At 32.1% G+C, this 20,135-nt stretch overlaps 1 protein-coding gene across 1 annotated transcript; it reads right to left on the bottom strand.

Moving 5' to 3' along the window:
• Positions 1-21: 21 nt before the first annotated feature.
• On the bottom strand, positions 22-7,509 carry LOC105323963 (uncharacterized). Its single transcript, XM_066081417.1, has 8 exons — positions 7,297-7,509; positions 6,427-6,475; positions 4,902-5,018; positions 4,364-4,482; positions 3,912-4,047; positions 3,249-3,473; positions 2,466-2,546; positions 22-1,344 (listed from the first exon to the last, which is right to left on the bottom strand). The coding sequence occupies exons 1-8, from the start codon at positions 7,405-7,407 to the stop codon at positions 1,145-1,147; spliced, it is 1,038 nt and encodes a 345-aa protein (XP_065937489.1). The 5' UTR covers positions 7,408-7,509; the 3' UTR covers positions 22-1,144.
• Positions 7,510-20,135: the final 12,626 nt, after the last annotated feature.

A 20,135-nucleotide genomic window follows, 5' to 3' on the forward strand; every position in this document is an offset into this window, starting at 1 on the left:
ATAAGCAAAAGATTTAAATAGAATGCTTTGAAATTATTCAGAAATATAATTTTTAAAATTTACTGAGAAGGAATAATTTTGACGTCAATGTGGAAGATATCATATACCAATCGGCTCAGGATATCATGTAACTTTACAAGAATCTTTTTTAAAAAATATGCACTTATTAGCCGACGGTTTACCGACAAAATTTAACAGCAATTGTTCAACTTAAACCTATAATATTATAGGTTGTACGTTGCTTTGTTTGAGGTAGAGTTTATTTGTTTATTTCTTTAAAGAAAGTTTAATGATTATATGTTGTGCGAAATAATGCCGCTCAAGAATTTAGGTGGTAGGGGACACCTCCATAATGTGATGTGACGTAATCGAAATTAACAATAAAATCAAGTTTAACTTTGTTTATTTGTTTACCTGCAAAATTGTTACCTAACAGCGTAGCGTAATGGGTTGTAAAGAACTATATATGATATTAGTCAAATTTGGCCCCCATAATTAGCTATTTTTAAAATGATTCAGGTACATTAATTTGTTGTGTTAATTTATAAAAGAGTTGACATGAAATATGTTTTTCACCTATTTATTTGATTTGTATGCACTCACTTGCAGTATATGACGTCAGAAATGACACTATTTCTATAATTCAATCAAAATCAATCAATAATTTACATTTTTCTTATCTTTTTTCGAATGGGAAATATAGAGCGACTCTTTGAACAAGAACGAACTGTTTGTCACTTATAAGTAATGAACAAATACATCTTTGGTGAAAATATTTTGTTTGTTCAAGCAGTCGCTCAATGTTTCCTTAAAGAAAATCTGCTTCAAAACAAGCCGTTTTATGCTAAAAATGAGAAAATTGCGGGAAAAGGTAAACTTTATGATGTCATATTTTTAAATTGTGGGCACTAAAATCAAAATGAAAATTATGAAAAAAATTTTAGATGTATATTTGTACAAATAAAACAAAGAATTACAGTAAAATGCCAATGTTCATTTTAGGGGCCCATTTTAGATAGTCCTTTATAAATTCTAAAATGATAAAGAATTTTTGATTATAATGTTCTTTAATCCACGTCAATATCGACGGGTGTCTACAACCTTAACACATGAAAATGATGAAAAACACGATAAGTTGGATATATTATTTGTTCAGATTATTGAGTGGACTCCCAAAGTTTAACTCTATCATTGAATATTCGATGTCTTGTGTTGCTATGGATGCCTGAGAACCCGATGATCTAAGCAACTCGTTATGTAAAGTCTTAGTGGTCACTGTATTTTCTGGATTGGTATGCTGTAATCCTGAAGAGTTCCAGTGACATTCACCATTGTTGAGAGACTCTGTAAAAAAAATAAAAAGAAATAAAAAATAAAGCTTTTTTCTCATTTTTAATGAAATGCATGGTTAAATACTGCTTCAATTTTGTTTAAACGATCCTTTCATTCAGTGATTAATCAATGCCATTGAAGTTTTAGTATGTTTAAATCATTTATCCTAAACAATACACACTACTTCACATTATAAGCTAGGATGGTGAAAATATCTTTTCATGAATTTCAGAGACAAGTTAGATAAAACAGCAGTATTACACTATTCAAAGAATTTTTTGATAACAAATATTTCTATCGTTAATGATGATGGTGAGTTTGTGCAGCTTGAGAAATCATAAATGATGATTCGTCCAAAAGTAGAGCACTAGCCAAATTTGCAAACTTTTTGCATATGGTGGGTCTTGGAGTTTTGGAAACTGTGGGTCGTTGACTTGTCATGCAGCATTTATCTTAGCGCTGCAGGTCTGCATCAAGTATCCCAATATTGTAAACTGTCCTGTTCACAAACTTCTTACAATTTCTTGAAACTGTGTGCCATAAATATCCATCGATATCATTTTTTTAAAAAGTATTGTGTCAGAACTGATCTTGTTATATAAAAACCAAATGTCAGTGCGCAAGACATCCATTAAAAGAAAGACAACATTCAGTTACTGCTACTTAGCATGTGTTTTATATCCTACGATGCGATGTTTTGTTTTTTTTTTACTTTGGAACCTTTTAAAAACCGTGCAGCTTTTATCCAATCAAAGTTACTATACCTAATTGATCAATCTGATATATTTTTTAAATTTGTATTTAAGCCCATTCTCTGTTAAAGTTTAGTTACTTAGATTATACATTTGCTTAGTTTGTTTAAAAATACCGATATATTATTTGTCTGATAGCGATGTCAAAAGAAAGTTGTCTTGCTCATCAACGGATGTTATTTGAATTTATTTCTTTTTGTCATAATTCCTACACAATCCTGAAGTTTTATTTTTGGGATGATCCAGTTACATGTCATTGTGAAAATTTGTTCAATTTACTTGTTGTTTGTGAAATCGTGACAACTGTAGAACATTTAGGGAAAATAGCTAATGAAATGTTATCATTTAAAAATAAATACAAACAGGGAAATATTTTCAAACCTTGATCCTGTATTTTTAGGGAACTTTGTGTACACGTATTTCCGTCACTCTGGCGTATATGTTTATTGCTCTCCAGGAAACCTGTGTTCGTAGAAAACACGTTCATAATGAAACCTTAAATGGAGCAAACATATATATACACCCTTGTACCAAGACTTTATTTTTTAAATTAAAATGCATATGTGTTCTACGCAAGGCATACATTATAGTGAATGAATGTAAACACAAACAGACGCGTTCATTTTTCAAGTATTACTTCTTTTTTACAAAATTCTAAATTCGCAAGTGTTAAACATTTACTTTTATTGCCTAATTACTTCAATTGCGCCTGTATATCAGACCCTTGGTTAAAGGACTTATCACTATTAATTGCATCAACAGTTATTTGTCACTAGATTATAATTTTTTGTTTTAGTAAGATTTTAGGCACCCCAAACCATATCTATTACTATATCAAATGAGATAATTGCAAGGTAATGCTGGGGAGGGCGGAGACGTGTTTACATGCGTTACATTGAATAGAGATTCAAAACTCAATCACCTGCTAGAACCCAACAATAGTTCCATCATCCTCAGTTTGAAAATTACTATACTTATATGTCCTTCCTGGGTTAACCAAGGTTTCAAGCGATATTCAAATTACTATTGCTTGTGGATTTTTATTTTATTAAGCATTTATGGCATTTTGTTACATTTCTTTTACTCAGTATGATTTACTATTAGAATTGTTCTACTTTTTTCTCTTTTGTTTGCATTTATGGACAAATTAACAAATTAACATACCGACTTTTTTCTTGACGACAAGGAAAGTTACGATGATGATGACAACGACAAATGCCGTGCATACAAGTCCAAGTGTATACGGTAAATGGTTCTCTGTCTCCGCTGAAACTTTGGTTTCTGCTGATAGTGTAGTGCCACATTCTTTCTCAAACTCTATCTTATACAGGTAATCATCGACAGTCAATTCACATGATTTGTTCAGATAGAAGGACTGTTGATTTGCGCCTGGATATAGATATTTAATGGTAAACAATGATCTCTGCACATTACAACACAATAATAACGTTAATTCTTGAAAATAAAATAAAACTATTCTCATATTTGAATATAAATACAGTTCTGCCTGTTTTCTATTCAGACATGTGCATTTTTGAAACAAAAACCAAACACTACGATACGTTAAAATTCCCACAACACGAAGTCAAACTTGAAAAATATTATTACCCAAGAACACTCGGGCAGATTACATGAACAGAATCATTTGAATTTTTATAAATACTGTTGATGAAGATTTTTGTAAACTGAAAACGTGTCAAAACATAACAAAATTCATTTTGATAAAGACGTGGTATTGTAATATTGCTTCTGAAAGTTCATATAATATGAAGAAGCAGTAAAAATTCTTGAATTTTAACCTTTCGAGTAAAGTCTTAAGAGAACTACCTCTAACTGGAAGAATGAGAGACATAAGATTATCTGTTGATCCTTGTACATTGTACAACCTTGGAAGGCTGGTGAGAATAACATCAAGACGTGGAGAATACCCGGTGTAGTTACAGCGGAGCTCAAATGTCCGACTCTGTAAGACAAATCAGCAGATGATTCAAATCGTTATACTCGTAAATGCATTGAATTAAAACAACAATAAAATGATAGAGATTGATCTTCATATCGAAAGAGAAATTTGATATTATATTCAATAAATTTAAAGATTTAGTTACTTATTGACAAAATGCAAACGCAATATATAAACGAGTGACCTGGATTTAGGGGGGGGGGTTGTTTTGGAGGGGAGGGGGTGGATGACATAGCTCAACATTTTGGTTTGACACATATTTTAAAGAAGCGTGTCTTTAAAGACAAAAGAGGGAACAAATACTTTTACTTTGAATTACCTGCAGTTCATATTTCAAACATTTCTGATCAGTTCTGAGATCCATACGATATTGCCTGAACCTTGTTCCGTGCAGACTGTCCCCTATTTGGATAGAGAAGCCCTGCAGGTATGAAGAACCTTTAAAAGGGTAATGATAGTTGGATTAGGTTTGAAAATATTGTCAACCTAAACGAAACGGGTATTAAACAACATAAATCTCTATGCGTTTTAGCATCAACGGTGTAAAATGTAAAGATGAATTACTAGTACATCAAACAACTTCTGAGGAAAGGGATGGGGCATATGTAACAATTTGACTCAATGATTTGTCAACTTCTATATAAAGCATACCCTTTAAAAACTTTAATTAGTCCGGATGTGTTGGGGGATACAAACACCGATATTAACCTGATGTTTGCAATTAAAATGCATGACTGGTTGGGTATTTTTTTTTTTATTTCAGTAATTAAGCTAGCCTATTTTAAATGACTAATTAATCACGTAATCGAGAATTTTTGGATCAAATGAAAGTGTGTTTTATAGGTTGTTTTACTTACGAGGTGGTTTCCATTTAATTACGAAACTCGTTTCTTTATTAGAAGAAAATGTTGAATATAATTCCTGACACCTTGGCTCAGCAACTCTTGTCCCAGCACTATAGATGTATGGTATGTCTAAAAATCAAAAGGCAAAACTAATCTTATCAATTCTACATAGTACTTCTTCACACAAATTGTAGGTCAGACTCATCGTTTCCTATTTTAAAGTACTAAAGAAGTAGTTTCAGGCATCTTTATAACACAACAACAATTGTTCACGGGCCATAAATAATACATTGCTCAACGTTATAATGAAGATACTTTGCCTGTTAGATGTCAACTAGAATATTAATGGATATTTTTTAGATTTTTAATTTTAAAATTAAAAAATTGCTCACTATATATGACAAATTGTGCCCTATTCTAACATCAGACTCAAAGACCATAAACTAAAATGAATTTAAGTAAAGAATATGGTTTTTAATTTACTCATGTCGTAAGGAGTAATTTCTCTGTGATGTCTGATTCAATACAAACAAATAGCCATTCAATTAAAAATTCAAGTGCGCGATCTCCAACCATCCGATCTTCCTTAAACTTTTAGGTATGGTCTTTTATGCCATACATAATTCTTAAGTAACGGAAATTTCCTAGTATTTTAGTTTTATAATATACTTTGTTTCTACATATTTTTACAGCGATCCTCTTAAAGGAGATTAATTTTGTCTTATAATGACCACGATTATTCCACCCACTTAAGTCTTATTAATCTCAAAGCTTATCCTACATCAGGGGCCCTGATTTTCACAATTTTGGTTGAGACTTCAGTGTAAATTCTAACCATGCACTTGTTTTGCCTTCGATATGCCCAGTTGCATAGGAGAAGACGTCTAAAAAATGTACAATGTTTATTGACTACATGTTTATGACATGAACAGTGTGTTTGGTCCATCTGAATGCCACAACCCCTAACCCTGTTGCGTTTTTAAATTCTTCATCTTTCATAAAAGTACCCTTGCTCATCATAACCATATACTTAGTTTGTTTCTTTTACGTCTAGTAGTGGGAGAAAGGTTTTAAATGATCAATTCATAAAGTCCTTACCGTAAAGAGATAACGATCTCCGATCCCCACTCTAAAATTATCCGGAATTTTTTATTCGTACCATAAGTGTGCCTTTTTAATTAGTCTTTTATAAAGAAAAATTTAATAAGTCTTATAGTGCTAATATTACACCAAGGGTTTTTTTTTAAATTTGATCTCTTCTTGTATATTTATTCCATTATATCCATCGTGGCCAACATTGCAATAACTTCGTAAAATGCATGGGTACCAACAAAACGTTTCATTTTATTATTTTTTTTTTATTTATAAAGTTTGAAGGATAAATAACATTGTTATAATGAGAAAAAAACTTTGAGGCTGAGGTTCGGATATATAGATAGATAGATGGATAGATAGATAGATAGATAGATAGATAGATAGATAGATAGATGGATGGATGGATGGATGGATAGATAGATAGATAGATAGATAGATAGACCTTTTATGGGTTTTGGTTGATCTTCAGTCACTGTACAGGTTGTAATTTCCTGCAAAAACAATATTAGTTATGATTGCTATTTTGTTATTTTATCTCATCGGAAAAAAAGATCACGTGTGTGAACCGTAAGAGTGTTGAGTTCATGTGAATGATGACTCGATAAAAATTTGATAACCTATCAATATTGAACTCGGGATTAAAACTGTAGATTGTATTCTGGTTTGAACATATTTTATTGTATAAACATATACAAATGGTTCGAACACAAGTTCTTACAACTTACGAGGTTCTTACCAAGTATAACAATTTACAACTGTATAGTAGTTTAGAATGGAAAGTACATAGAAATGGATATTACTAATAAAGTTAAGTTATTGAACAAACGTACATGTATAAAAAGTTCTGTTGAATTTGGTTTAGGCAGTAAAATTGAAGTTACACGAATCTGCCACAATCTCTTATAAATCTTTGAACAGCTAAAAAAATATGTTGGTTTAAATTGACACTCAGAGATTCGTCTCCCCACAAAAGTAAATGACAATTAATAATATTAATTTGATTTAAGTTCAAAAGGTTTGAAAACAATTCATTTCGTGCATTGATATAATTTTTACAACCAAAAAACAAATGATAAGAATCTTCTGGCAATCCGCATTGGCAATTAGGGCTTTCAATAATATTTTTTCTGAAAAGGTCGAAGTTTAAGATACAGTTATGTCTAAGTTTTGTGTGTATGATGTTAAGTTGTATTCTTTAATGAACGAAATTGCTGCATATCTAAAGATAAAAAGAAATCATAGACAACTTAACGGAATCAAACGGTAAATATATCTAACTGTCCATCGTTCTTTCTTATCTCAGGTTTCTTACTCTGATTCCATCACAAGCTGACTCCAAATCACACATAAGCTCCCCGAGACTCACGCGGTAATGAAGATGAAGTAATATGATGACAGTATGAATGTATATCATCCCAGGCATAACGAAGGTTCATATTTTACACATTTCTTCCACATAATACTGTAACAATGGTCCTATCCCTCTCACCTCCAATGACCTCGATTGTCATTGCCACTGCATTGTGTTCTATCTCCCCTGTCCCAGCTATCAACTAACACATTACTTGAGTAAATATACTTGACAGGTTGCACTGATGAATTTATCATAGTTTATCTAGTTTTTCGTGTTTGATCAGTATAGGGCTATTGAAACAATTCAAATCGTGCGTTGGACAAATATTGGATGATACACATACAACACCAATTCTTATCCATGCACTCGAAATGATCTTTGTTCTTATCAAGAACAACAACTTTAAAAATGTATCTAGGGTTGTACGAGTTGTAGTTCTTTCTTAGTCAAGAGAAGTCACCGCAGTCTGTGAAGACATGCATGATCCCAATCATTAGCAGGTTTTAAAATCTTTGTATTTTCTTCCTGTTATTTTGCGTAGAAATTTTCTATAAATCATTCTTGTTTGATGTCATTACCATTTGTTATCTTTGTTCATGCATTTACAAAGTTCTATTTAACTAAATAAAATGCCACTAAAATTACCCGCACATATAATTTGAAATTCGGCCTCTCATTGTGTATCATCAATTCCTAAAAAATAATTTTTTTCGTTTATTGAATTGTTTTGATAATTAGCATACACTATTTGAGATCTGGTGTCAGATATCTCGAGATATTACATCAATATCTGAGGGTTTGTTTAAGTGGTCTTAGTACAAGTTTACGCTGAAAATATGTAGTGATGTGATTACGTCTGGCTCTCCTATCACCAACCGAGCGACTTTAGTTTTGTATAGCTAGCTAAAAAAGTATGGCGACAAATTGATAATTGAATTTATTTAGAATTGATGTACTTCAATTGAAAGGGTTATATAGACGTTTTCAAAAATTACAAAAAAAACAAAACAAAACAGAGAAACAAATGTATTGATAATTAATGTTTTTTATTGATTGTCACCTGATACTAGTTTACAGCAGTTCAAACTACCACATACCGGTAGAGACAGGGTTATTTTTAAATGATGATTTAAGTTCAGATTTTTGCAGGTAAAGGTTTTCCGTTGAATCAAAACCAAAATTGAAGAGAAAATAAATTTTATTTTTTGCAAACGACCAAATTTTGTAATTTGCTGACCTAAACAAAGCTGTTTCCTGTGTTAATAACGACATGGTTGTTTTTAAAGACGCTGATTTGCTTAACTATAATTAATCAGACAGAATTTGATGGTATTTGTAGCAACGTATAATTATTTGTTTCCTTTTCTGCAAGTTAATGAATCAGTATGTAACAGGAGAACAGCCGAGTGGAGCATCCCCTCGCGACAGGAAATACGTATACACTCACTGTACGTTCAAACATGTGTTCGGTATACACCTCTGCTTTTTGTTTGAAACTCAGCAACCATGCTTATGCATCTAAATTCAAACAAGATCAAATGCGTTGCAGAAAACATAGATAAAATTAATTAAGATTACTGCACATATATATTGAAACTTGATCTTTCATTGAACAACTGTTTCATTAATGATTTAATTAAAGAATCTGTTACGTTGTTTTTTTTTAATTTGGATTAATAACCCGCATGTACACTATTTGAAATTGTGTCAGAGATATCAAAAATGTATTCATGGATGTCTTTGAAAATAAAGTTAACAGAATTTGATTAATGTTGCGAGAGGACATACTGTGGTAGTTGAGTTACATTGTATTTAATGTCGTGCATTTAACAATGGTTAGTAAGTAGACATAGAAAAAAAATTAGGCCATACACTCGAAATAAGACTTAAATTTTATATTAGTATTTGTTTTATTACCAAGAAAACAAATAAGGTAACAAGAGATGTATATTTTTCTTGGTCTCCCACAAATACCATTTTTTTTTTATTAAAGATATATATTCAATTTTAGGGTGTTCATATACAGAAATCAAATTTGTTTTAATTTTTTTAATATAATTTATATATGTTTAAGTTGATAATCATGAATCCAAAACGAATTGGTATTTTTGTTTGCGATATATAAATATAATTACACAATTGGCAGGTTCAGTAAATGTTGATTTTTTTCCTGGTTTTTTTTTTATGAAGTATAATCTTATTGTTAACGTTTTTCGTCGTTGTACAATGTCCTCTACACGTTCTATACATTTATTTTAGTACATGTGTTTAAAACACAACGAAAGCTATATTACTCCTTGCATTACATATTGATAACACTTTAAGATTAATGATGTATTCAAAAGTAAGGAGTTCCTTATCACTTCATTCAATTAAGATACCAGATTTCAAGAGCTTTGAAAAGAATTTGATAACTGATATCTTGCTATTTATAAAGCTGCTTCTCTTGATTCAAGAAATCGTGCTTGTTCAAAACATTCTAACCGCTGCTATTTTTATAAAGATTTAGTAGATTTCAAAGCTACAAACATTTCTGCACCAACCAAAGCACTTTCCTTATAAAAATGAATATAAACCTAAAGCATAAACTAGCCTCTCTCTCTCTCTCTCTCTCTCTCTCTCGATCGATCGATCGATCAAAATGTTATAGTTAACTAATGTAAAGATGTCTAAAAAGAGACAAAAACCGCATATATGTTAACTTGGCTATTGAATTAGATGGTTTTCACGGTAAGTTGCAGGAGTTACATCCCGTTGACGGCCATGTTAAATATTCATTACATTTTTTTCTATTGAATATTTTCTTCAAAATGACCCGTTTCTTCTTTGATTATTTCAGCAAGGAAATCAGTTTTCAACAGCTCAAACGATATAATATCGTGGAAGAGGGTGGTCTTTTTAATGATAGCATATATGTCCAGATTATATTTTCAATAGATAAATAAAGATTTCTTTAAACATAACCGATATTTTACGCAAAATTATTTTTTCTTTTGTTTAAATGAAACGACAGAAAAACACCCCGCATGCTGATCAGGAACCCGATTACTGACCTAAACAAAGTCATTTCCTGTTTTGATATCGGTATAGTTAATTTATGACGCCGTTGTAATTAACTTTGATCAATTAATTTTATTTGTAGCAAAGTATTTTCATTAATTATCCTTCCTTTTCTGCATGTTGATGAATCACAATGTAACCAGTGAACGGCCGAGTGAAGCATCCAATCGCGAGAGAAAAAGCTCTTGTACACCTCTGTTATTTGTTTGCAACTCTGCAACCACGTATTTGCATCTTAATTCAAACACAATCAAATGTGTTGCAGAAAATATGCAAAGTTCACCAGCAAATAAACTTTGAAATGCAGTCTTTTATTGTACAACATCAATGCTTGAAAATTAATTACGTTGCCTTTACTTTTATTGAATTGTATTAATAATTCGCAGATTTTTTTTTAAAAAGTAAAGTTCAAAATAAAGTTATTCATGAACAGTGGAGGTGGAGGGTTTAAATGTATGGTTTTCAAACCTTGGGTTTAATTCAACTTTATATCTTGATCTTTTAAGGTCGTTTATGTATAAATTCGATGCTAGTTCAGTACGTGATTGTATTTGTATCTTTTTTTCAATCAAATGACTACATAGATATCAAAATTAGAATTTGTGAGGAATTTTTACATTTTGCAAATAAATGAGAAAGCAGAAGACGATTCCTGTTAAAGTTAGAGGAGGATACTGTGGAATCATCGTTCGTAGGGGACCAATGTTTGTGGCTTTCGAATTTACATCCCCATGAACATATGCACAATCGTTTGTTTAATGCATATGAAAATTATCCCGATTACACTACCAGCGAAAATGTTGGCTACCCACGGACATCGGCCCCCACGAATAAAAATGATTCCAAAGTATATCTTTTTTGTTCCTCTCCACATAGTCTGGTCCTGATTTCTAGAAAAGGCTCTAGAAATACGTTTTAACGGCAAATGATTAGTATTTGGTCCAGTATGGTTTTTTATCATAATTAAAGTATGCTGAGTCTGAAAAAATATTCTGGCCTTCATGAAAATGGCGTTAAGTAAGTCAAAATGGCGATTCAAAATAGCGGACACCCAATCTTAAAATTTTTCTCTTAAAGTCTCTTCAATGGGAAAAAATAATTACATACACTTATGAATTGGTCTAGCATAGTATTTCATCATATCCAATTTGTGCCGAGTCTTAGAACATATGAACTTTTACAAATGAGGTTGGTTAGATCAAAATGGCGGATAACAAAATTTTGTAAATTCTTCCTTTATTTTTTAAATGGACAAAAAGCGCGAGACAAACAATGAATATTCGGTCAAGGAAAGTTTTTTAATCATAAATTAGGTGTGATCATTCAGGAATAATATGCTGTTTTCAAGAAAATGCCGTAAATTATCTAAAAAATGGCGATTCATAACGGTGGACATCCAGTGTTTATAATTTTTTTCTTTAGTTTTGTAAATGGAGAAAAAGCGAGAAACAAACAAGTCTGTTCATCAAATTTTTAGCTCACCGAGACGAAGTCAAGGAGAGCTTATGCTATACCCTCGGCGTCGGCGTCGGCGGTGGCGTCGGCGTCGGCGTCGGCGTCCGGACCTGGTTAAAGTTTTTGTTGCAGGTCCTGTATCTAAGCTATTATTTGTCCTATCTTCACCAAACTTGCATGGATGATGCATCTGGACCTACTTATGGACTTGAAAGACTTGGATGCTGAATCTGGGTCCTAAATTTCAGATGCTGGAGGAGGTTAAGGTTGTTGGACCAGGTTAAAGTTTTTGTTGCAGGTGCCCTTTGATAGCAATATCTTAGTTACTGCTGGTCCGTACTTCACCAAACTTGCATGGATGGTGTGCCTTATGATACTGATGCACCAGACAGGCTTGAGTGCTGAATCTGAGCTATAGGTTTCGGATGCTGGAGGAGGTTAAGGTTTTTGGAGCAGGTTAAAGTTTTTGTTGCGGGTGCCCATTGATAGCAATATCTAAGTTACTACTGGTCCTAACTTCATCAAACTTGTATGGATGATGCGTCTTATGATACTGATGCACCTGACAAGCTTGAATGCTGAATCTGAGCAATAGGTTTCGGATGCTGGAAGAGGTTAAGGTTTTTAGAGCTGGTTAAAGTTTTTGTTGCAGGTGCCCTCTGATGATTATATCTTAGTTACTACTGGTCCTAACTTCACCAAACTTGTATGGATGGTGCGTCTTATGATACTGATGCACCTGACAAGCTTGAATGCTGAATCTGAGCAATAGGTTTCGGATGCTGGAGGAGGTTAAGGTTTTAAGAGCTGGTTAAATAAAGTTTTTGAAACAGGTGCCCTCTGATGATGATATCTTAGTTATTACTTGTCCTTACTTCACCAGACTTCCATGGATGGTGTGTCTTATGATACTGATGCACCTGGCAGGCTTGGATGCTGAGTCTGGTTTCGGATGCTGGATAAAGTTAAGTTTTTAGGAACAGGTCACATGTTTTATAGATGATAGTACTATTTCAAACTTGCATAGTTGATTTAACTGTAATATGAATGAATCGCAGAGGAAGCTTCAGATGCAGAGCTTGATCTCCATTATCAAGGATGCTAAAAAAGAAATCTTAGTTATTACAGGTCCTAACTTCACCAAACTTTAATGGATGGTGTGTCTTATGATACAGATGCACCTGACAGGCATGGATGCTGAATCTGAGCCATAGGTTGCGGATGCTGGAGGAAGTTAAGGTTTTAATTGCTAGTGCCCTCTGATGATGATATCTTGGTTATTACTGGTCCAAACTTCACCAAACTTGCATGGATGATGCGTCTTATGATACCAATGCACCTGATGGGCTTGAATGCTGAATCTGAGCCATAGGTTTCGGATGCTGGATGAGGTTTAGTTTTTTGGAACAGGTCACATGTTTTATAGATGATAGCTTGCATAGTTGATTTAACTTTATTATAAATTAAATGCAGAGGTTGCTTCAAATGCAGAGCCTGATCTCCATTATCAAGGATGCTAAAGAAATCTCCTACCTCACTCAAACCAGCTCGATAGATAGATGTGTTTGTTGATAAATGATATAACATGATTCCTATGATATAGTATTGTATGATATGAAACAATATTGTTTGATATGATACAATATGATATCTTATGTTATATTTTAAAAAGTTATACGATAAGATATGATATTGTATCAATTTTTTTGATATTTTATATGATATTGTATCATGATATTGTTATGTATAGTATTGTATATTATGATACAATATTGTATAATATTATATTGTATTTTTAATTTATTATTTTATCACATGATACAATTACATAAGATATTGCAAAATATTATGTTGTATACTATGATACAATATTGTATATTCTATAATATTGTATCATACAATATTGTATGATATGATATTGGTTTCAGTAATATAGAATTATATCACATGAAATTGTATATGATATTGTAATATTATATAATATTGTATCATACGATATTGTATGATATGATATTGGTTTATATGATATATTATCATATCACATGAAATTGTATTATATGATATTGTAATATATATTATTGTGTCATATGATACAATATGTATAATATAATAATGTATTTTTAAATTATAATATTTTACTTTATCACATAATATTGTATCATTTGATAAGATACAATGTTGGAATCAAATTATATTGTATTATATGATATAATATCATATAATGTATCAAATATGTTTCAGTGTCATTCAATACAATATCATACTATATTATACAATATAATATCATGTTTCAATGTTATGTTGTATTATGTAATATGATATTGTAATATAATACTATATTGTATTATATTTTATGATATTGTATTATGTGATCAAATACAATAAGGTATAACACAATACAATGTCATATCATACGTTACAATATCATATCTCATTATTGTTTATTACGGTATTTTATTGTATTATATGATATATATTATAAATATGACATGATGCAATATTTCATTTTATATCATTGTATTGATTAACATATGAACATATGATTATCATAAAAAATTTTATCAGATGATATACGATATTTTGTCAAAACAGAATCCATGAATATCCAAGATCATAAAGTATGATTTTCATATAAAATGATAAAGGTGGTCTTATGAAGGTGATGTCTCATAAGGGTGATGCTCCGTCTCGGTGAGCTTAGTAATCTATGATTACCTATGTTTAAATCATAAAAAAGGCCTGCTAAGTCTAAAGATTTATGCTGGTTTCCACTAAAACGGTGCTTTTTATGTCAAAATGGCAGGCAGCCAGATATCATATTTTTTTCTTAGAGTTTCTTAAATGGGGAAAAAGCATGAAACCAACAAATATAATTTGGTCCAGCAAAGTTTATCAAGATAATTAAGGCATGCTAAGTCTGAAGAAATATGCTGGCTATGACGAAAATTGCGTAAAAAAAAAACATGTAAGTCAATATGGCGTTAAAAAATGGCCGACAGCCAGATTTCCTCACTTTCTATTTCACTATTTCAGAAGGAAAAAACATAAAAAAAAAACAAGTATAGTCCGGTCCAACAAAGTTTTTATTCATAATTAGGGTATACTGAGTTTGAAAATATATGCTTAAACTTTTCGAAAATGGCGTTATTTAGGTCAAAATGGCGTTTCAAAATGGCCAACAGCCAGATTTCATAATTCTCTGTTAAAGCCGTTTAGAGGGGTAAAATGTGTAAGTATTACATTATACACATATGCACATGACAAATTAGACTTGAACGCTTTGACGAATAAAAAAAACTTTTTACTAAAAAAATGTTAATTTTCTTAGTGTTGTCTTATTAAGGCGTATGTCTTATTTAAACATTCTTCGTTTATCCTTTTCTATATTCGAATTATTCCTAAACCTTTCTGGGGGGTTTCAAATAAGCTCGAAAGCATCATATCGTTCAGCTTTATATATAGTAATAAGAATGCGCAATATTTTTGGGCAACTCCAAGAAATTTACTCTTTTTAACATTATTAGGGACAATTGATTAAGGAATCAAGCTGCCTATTTCTTCGTTAAACCTCTTGCAAAATTGTCAACATGTGTTTGGCCCAAATGTGCTAAGGAAAGCATAGAAGTACATAAAAAGCAATGCGCGTCATTATTCAGAGGAAAAGTTGAGGCTTCTTTTTTATGCTAGACCATACCAGTGTCAATTTGCAACATATCCTCACAACTAAGCTTGCTGATAGATGTTCGAAGCTCTTTAAAGACGATAAACATCCTGTTGTAGAGAAAATGTTTCCCTTTTCTAGTCTCTTCGAACTTCGAATTAGCATATGGTTCATTTCATTCGCTGATATGGAGTGACAAAACGTCTTATTTCTACAGCATATCGAGAAAATCGACATATGAAGTGTGCAGAAACAAGTAAGAGAAGAGGAAATATCTGACCAAAAAATCAAAGAATTCGAGAAGTTCCTCAGTTATATATGCATAACCAAGACACATTGTCCACTGACATGGTTTAATTTCCTTTATTTTTTAAAATCAAAGAGCCCGAGAATATGCTCTAAATTAGGATATGCCTTACGTTGCTTATGAAACAAAAGCACACCAAGGTAATGATAGGAGACAGTCATATATAAGCATGCCTGTATTGTCATGCCCAGCCGAGATGAGATAAAAAATCAAAGTACTATCAGACGGAGGCATCATTTTGGAGGAAATAAAACTAATGACAATAAATGATTTTTAAAATATTTTTTTCTGTTAAGTTCGCGAGAGTTATCTTTCTTGCGGTATTGTCAAAGTTATACAGCATCTTCATATATGGACACAAAATCAACATCGCCGGATGTAACCAATGAATTTATTCTGCGATAAAATTTTGGGAGCCTCATTTTAATAGCGTGGGTTCTTACTTTCTTTCAGGACGCCGATAGCTAAGCATTGAAACTGTAAAGCGGTAAGGTTTATATTTTTGTTTTATTTTACTGATGGAGCCCAATAAAGTATTTATATTGGGTCAGTCTATTGTGCGCCGCTTTCAACAATTCCTAGTAAGTAATGAGGATGTTAGGTACTGTGAGGATCTTGTTCTAAGAGCAAATTATAGGATATTTTATAGAGGAGTGGGAGGTCGCACAATTTCGGGCATTCTCCGCGAGGATGCGAGTTTTATTGAAAAAGTAAAACCTCGTAACGTAATTCTAATTGTTGGGGGCTCCACTACCGCCATTTCCAAATTAAGAGGTGACATTTATACAAAGACTATTTGATGCGAGCCTTACTAATTCCTCATTAGCTTCGTACTCCCATGCTTGGACAGTTTTTAAAGATTTTGCCGAGAAATACGAATTAATTATTGAGTTTCCAGTGAAGCAACACATATTAGTATACATGTACTATGTTGCATACCTATTTTCAAAGGACTATGCTGCAACAACTATTTCATCATACATCTCTGCTATTAGTTACATCCATAAGCTCAACAGTTTTGGGGATCCATGCTCGTCCTTTTTAATATACAAAAATTGCTCTTATCAACACGCAAACTTAAACCTTCACAAGATGTAAGAATACCTATTACAAAAACTATTTTGCATCAAATTTGTGAATTTTTACCAGTTACAGTTTCCAATGCATTTGAAAAGGCCTTGTTTAGAGCAATGTTTTTGTTGGCCTTTAATGGATTCTTGAGAGTCGGGGAAATAACATCATGTCAAAAGGTAATTAACAAAAATTTAATTCAGTTTAATCAAATTTCCAGGCAGCAAGATCATTTAATTATCAAATTTGTTACATATAAACATCACATGGGCAAACCATTTTTCTCACTATTCACTCTGCAAGTAACAAAAAGTATTGTCCAGTTCAATGCCTAGAAGACTACATTAAGTTAAGAGGAGTACAAAATGGGCCACTTTTTTGTTATATACCAAATATTCCAGTTTCTAGGGATAAACTTTCGAGGGTATCAAAAAAATGTCTATCATTTGCAAAGTTGGATATGAGCCGAATTACTAGCCATTCTTTCCAGATAGGCATGGCGTCTCACTGTGCGGACATTGGCATGAGTGACAGCAAAATTAGACTTTTAGGTCGATGGAAATCAGATGCATTCAAAAGTTATATTAGACCAGTTAAACTAGTATAGAAAGAGCAAGGACTGACTGTGAACTTACGGATAGACACTGTTATTCAGGAACATATGACTGTATATTTCTTGATAACTTATAATGTGGTAAGGCATATGTATATCCTGGCAAATATTAGTCCATATTTAAAGGTATACGAATGCACTTTGCCACTTAAAATGTTCTCCCTCCCTCCTTGGGGTCTGAACTTGATTTAATAAGAATTAATCAAGTACATGGCGCTTTCAGACCACAAGGATTATGTTTTGCATAAATTATCTAATCAATCACATCATTGATTACATCAGTAATGGGAGTTATGGATTATTTTAGTTGTAAAATATTATGGCATAAAGAATGAAATATTCACAATTTTATGATTAATTTTATAAACTTATTAATTATTGTTATATAATCATCTATTGTCATTTTCCTGATTATTTCAAACCAAATTTGGTTAAACAATAAAGTCACAAAAATGGCAACATACCTATTTGTTACGTGATGTTTTACTGTACAAAGATGAAGGGCTCAGGTGGTTCAATTTCGAGCAGATAGATGTTAATTATTTCATGAATATGCGTGGAATAATGCTATATGCAGTAATGGTCTATTTTGAAAATTATCAATTATGGATAAATGATTTTTTTTATTTAAGGAATAACAGCGCGCTTATCGCTTATTGTTAAAATATTCGCAAAGCAGTTTAGTATTATTGCGCGAGGATATTTTTTTAAGGCTGACATCAGAGTTAGGTAAATAATATCAAAATAATAACTATTGTTCTCTTATTTTAACCTTATAAGTTTGTTACATTACTACTTAAAGGTGTTAATTTTTTACAAAAAAGGATGGAGGAAATTATTTTGCATCACAAAACAACATGAGAAACTGTACATGTATACAACTCGAATTACTCTTGTGTAATTAGATTAAGTATCATTATATTTCCTGTGTATAGTGACTTGCAAACCCACACCTGTTCAAGACAAAAGATAGCCTCTAAATTGCAAACTACTTCGTCTAACCGTACAACCACCCCTACCCCCCCCTTTCCTTTTATAACAGAAGAGGTATCTTGATTACTGAGTGTCGTCGATACAGATATTCTCTTATTATGATCGTTAAGAGAGAGAGAGAGAGAGAGAGAGAGAGAGAGAGAGAGAGAGAGAGAGAGAGAGAGAGAGAGAGAGAGATTAAACTTTAAAAACATGGTATAGTTTAGGCGTAATTTTACGTACATTCATTTGAAATATACTAATATTATATACATGTATTCATAAATTTAGTATCCACAAAAGAATACAGTACAGAGTGATTGAATCTAGCATGCAGTTTAGGTCCGAGTCCACGTGTTACTCCTGTTAATTATAATCAAATCAACGCGCGAGGTGCAAAACGTATTCTTTCCAAAATAAGGGGGAAAGTTTCGTTCTAATAGTTTTCATTTCAAGTAAGGAGAAAAGTATGGCGAAAAATAAAGTATTCTACACTGTTTGTGATGTTTGATTTCAAGTAAAGAGAGAGGAACCATGCCTAACAATGTAGTATTCTACACACGGTTTGTGATGTTTAAATTAAAGATTGATATATATATATACAGTGTTTTTAAAGTTTAATTCGTATACTTCTTTTTTCTCAGCAGAAATATCTCTCTCTCTCTCTCTCTCTCTCTCTCTCTCTCTCTCTCTCTCTCTCTCTCTCTCTCTCTCTCTCTCTCTCTCTCTCTGGTTAAGACTATGGACACAATAAACACATGAACTTAATTTTGCTATTTATTTTGAATTTGCAGAGAACTCAAGTTCAGTTACATGGTACCAGTTTTAATGATATATATTATGGCTATTGTTTGTATCATATAAAAGAGTTCATGTCAATGCTATCTATTTTTTTCACGCGTAACACTCTTATCAGCTTGGTAAAACACACTGACTTCCCAAATCACTTGCGGGGGGGGGGGGGGGGGGGGGGGAGGGTGGAAAAGAAAGATACGTCTCCGCGGGAGATTAATTGATAATACACAAACGAAGAAGCACACCATGTTTATTCATTGCATGAATCTCATAATTATTTAGTATTTCGTCCACCGCTAGATGGTGCTTAGGGAATCCTCATTATTTGACGTCACTGGCAAGACAATCACAATATACGGAGGCTGTTATACAGCCTCCGTTTAATTAAAGTGATAGTTGTTTGCTGCTGGAAATAATGACCTATGATCTTATACCTTAAGCTTTCTTAGATTTGATAGCTTGCAACTGCCCCACAGGTTGTAGGACTTTTATGTGTGAATGTAAACGTGCCAACTTGCAGTGTATAGATATTTGCAAATTTCAAATCACAAACTCATCATTCAAAAAAAGATTGTGTAATTAACGTATATGAATGGTCAACAAATTAACAATTAAAATTCTCAGACATGATTTGTTTCGCTGTTACTATTTATATAGTAAAGAAAAAAATCCATATTTTTTACCTTTTAAATTTAGGCAATTTTTTTTTAAATATTTTTTCTGAAGGAGATCAATACAGTCTCACGACCATCCTCTTAATAAAAAGCTAGTGGATTTTTTTTTCTCTTGGTAAAATTGTTCAAATTTGATTGTAAGTTACAATTTAAGTATTGAAATTATGATACTCAAACATTTTTCCCGTT

This window comes from Magallana gigas, chromosome 4 (assembly GCF_963853765.1).
Source record: "Magallana gigas chromosome 4, xbMagGiga1.1, whole genome shotgun sequence".
Taxonomy (NCBI): Eukaryota; Metazoa; Mollusca; class Bivalvia; order Ostreida; family Ostreidae; genus Magallana; species Magallana gigas.

Excerpts from the sequence above, each read along its gene's own strand:
- LOC105323963 (XM_066081417.1), bottom strand. The coding sequence starts at position 7,407 with ATGCCTGGGATGATATACATTCATACTGTCATCATATTACTTCATCTT. Across the intron at positions 6,476-7,296 it reads CAGCTTGTGATGGAATCAGA|GAAATTACAACCTGTACAGT; the intron begins GTAAGAAACCTG and ends TTGTTTTTGCAG. Across the intron at positions 4,483-4,901 it reads AATTAAATGGAAACCACCTC|GTTCTTCATACCTGCAGGGC; the intron begins GTAAGTAAAACA and ends ACCCTTTTAAAG.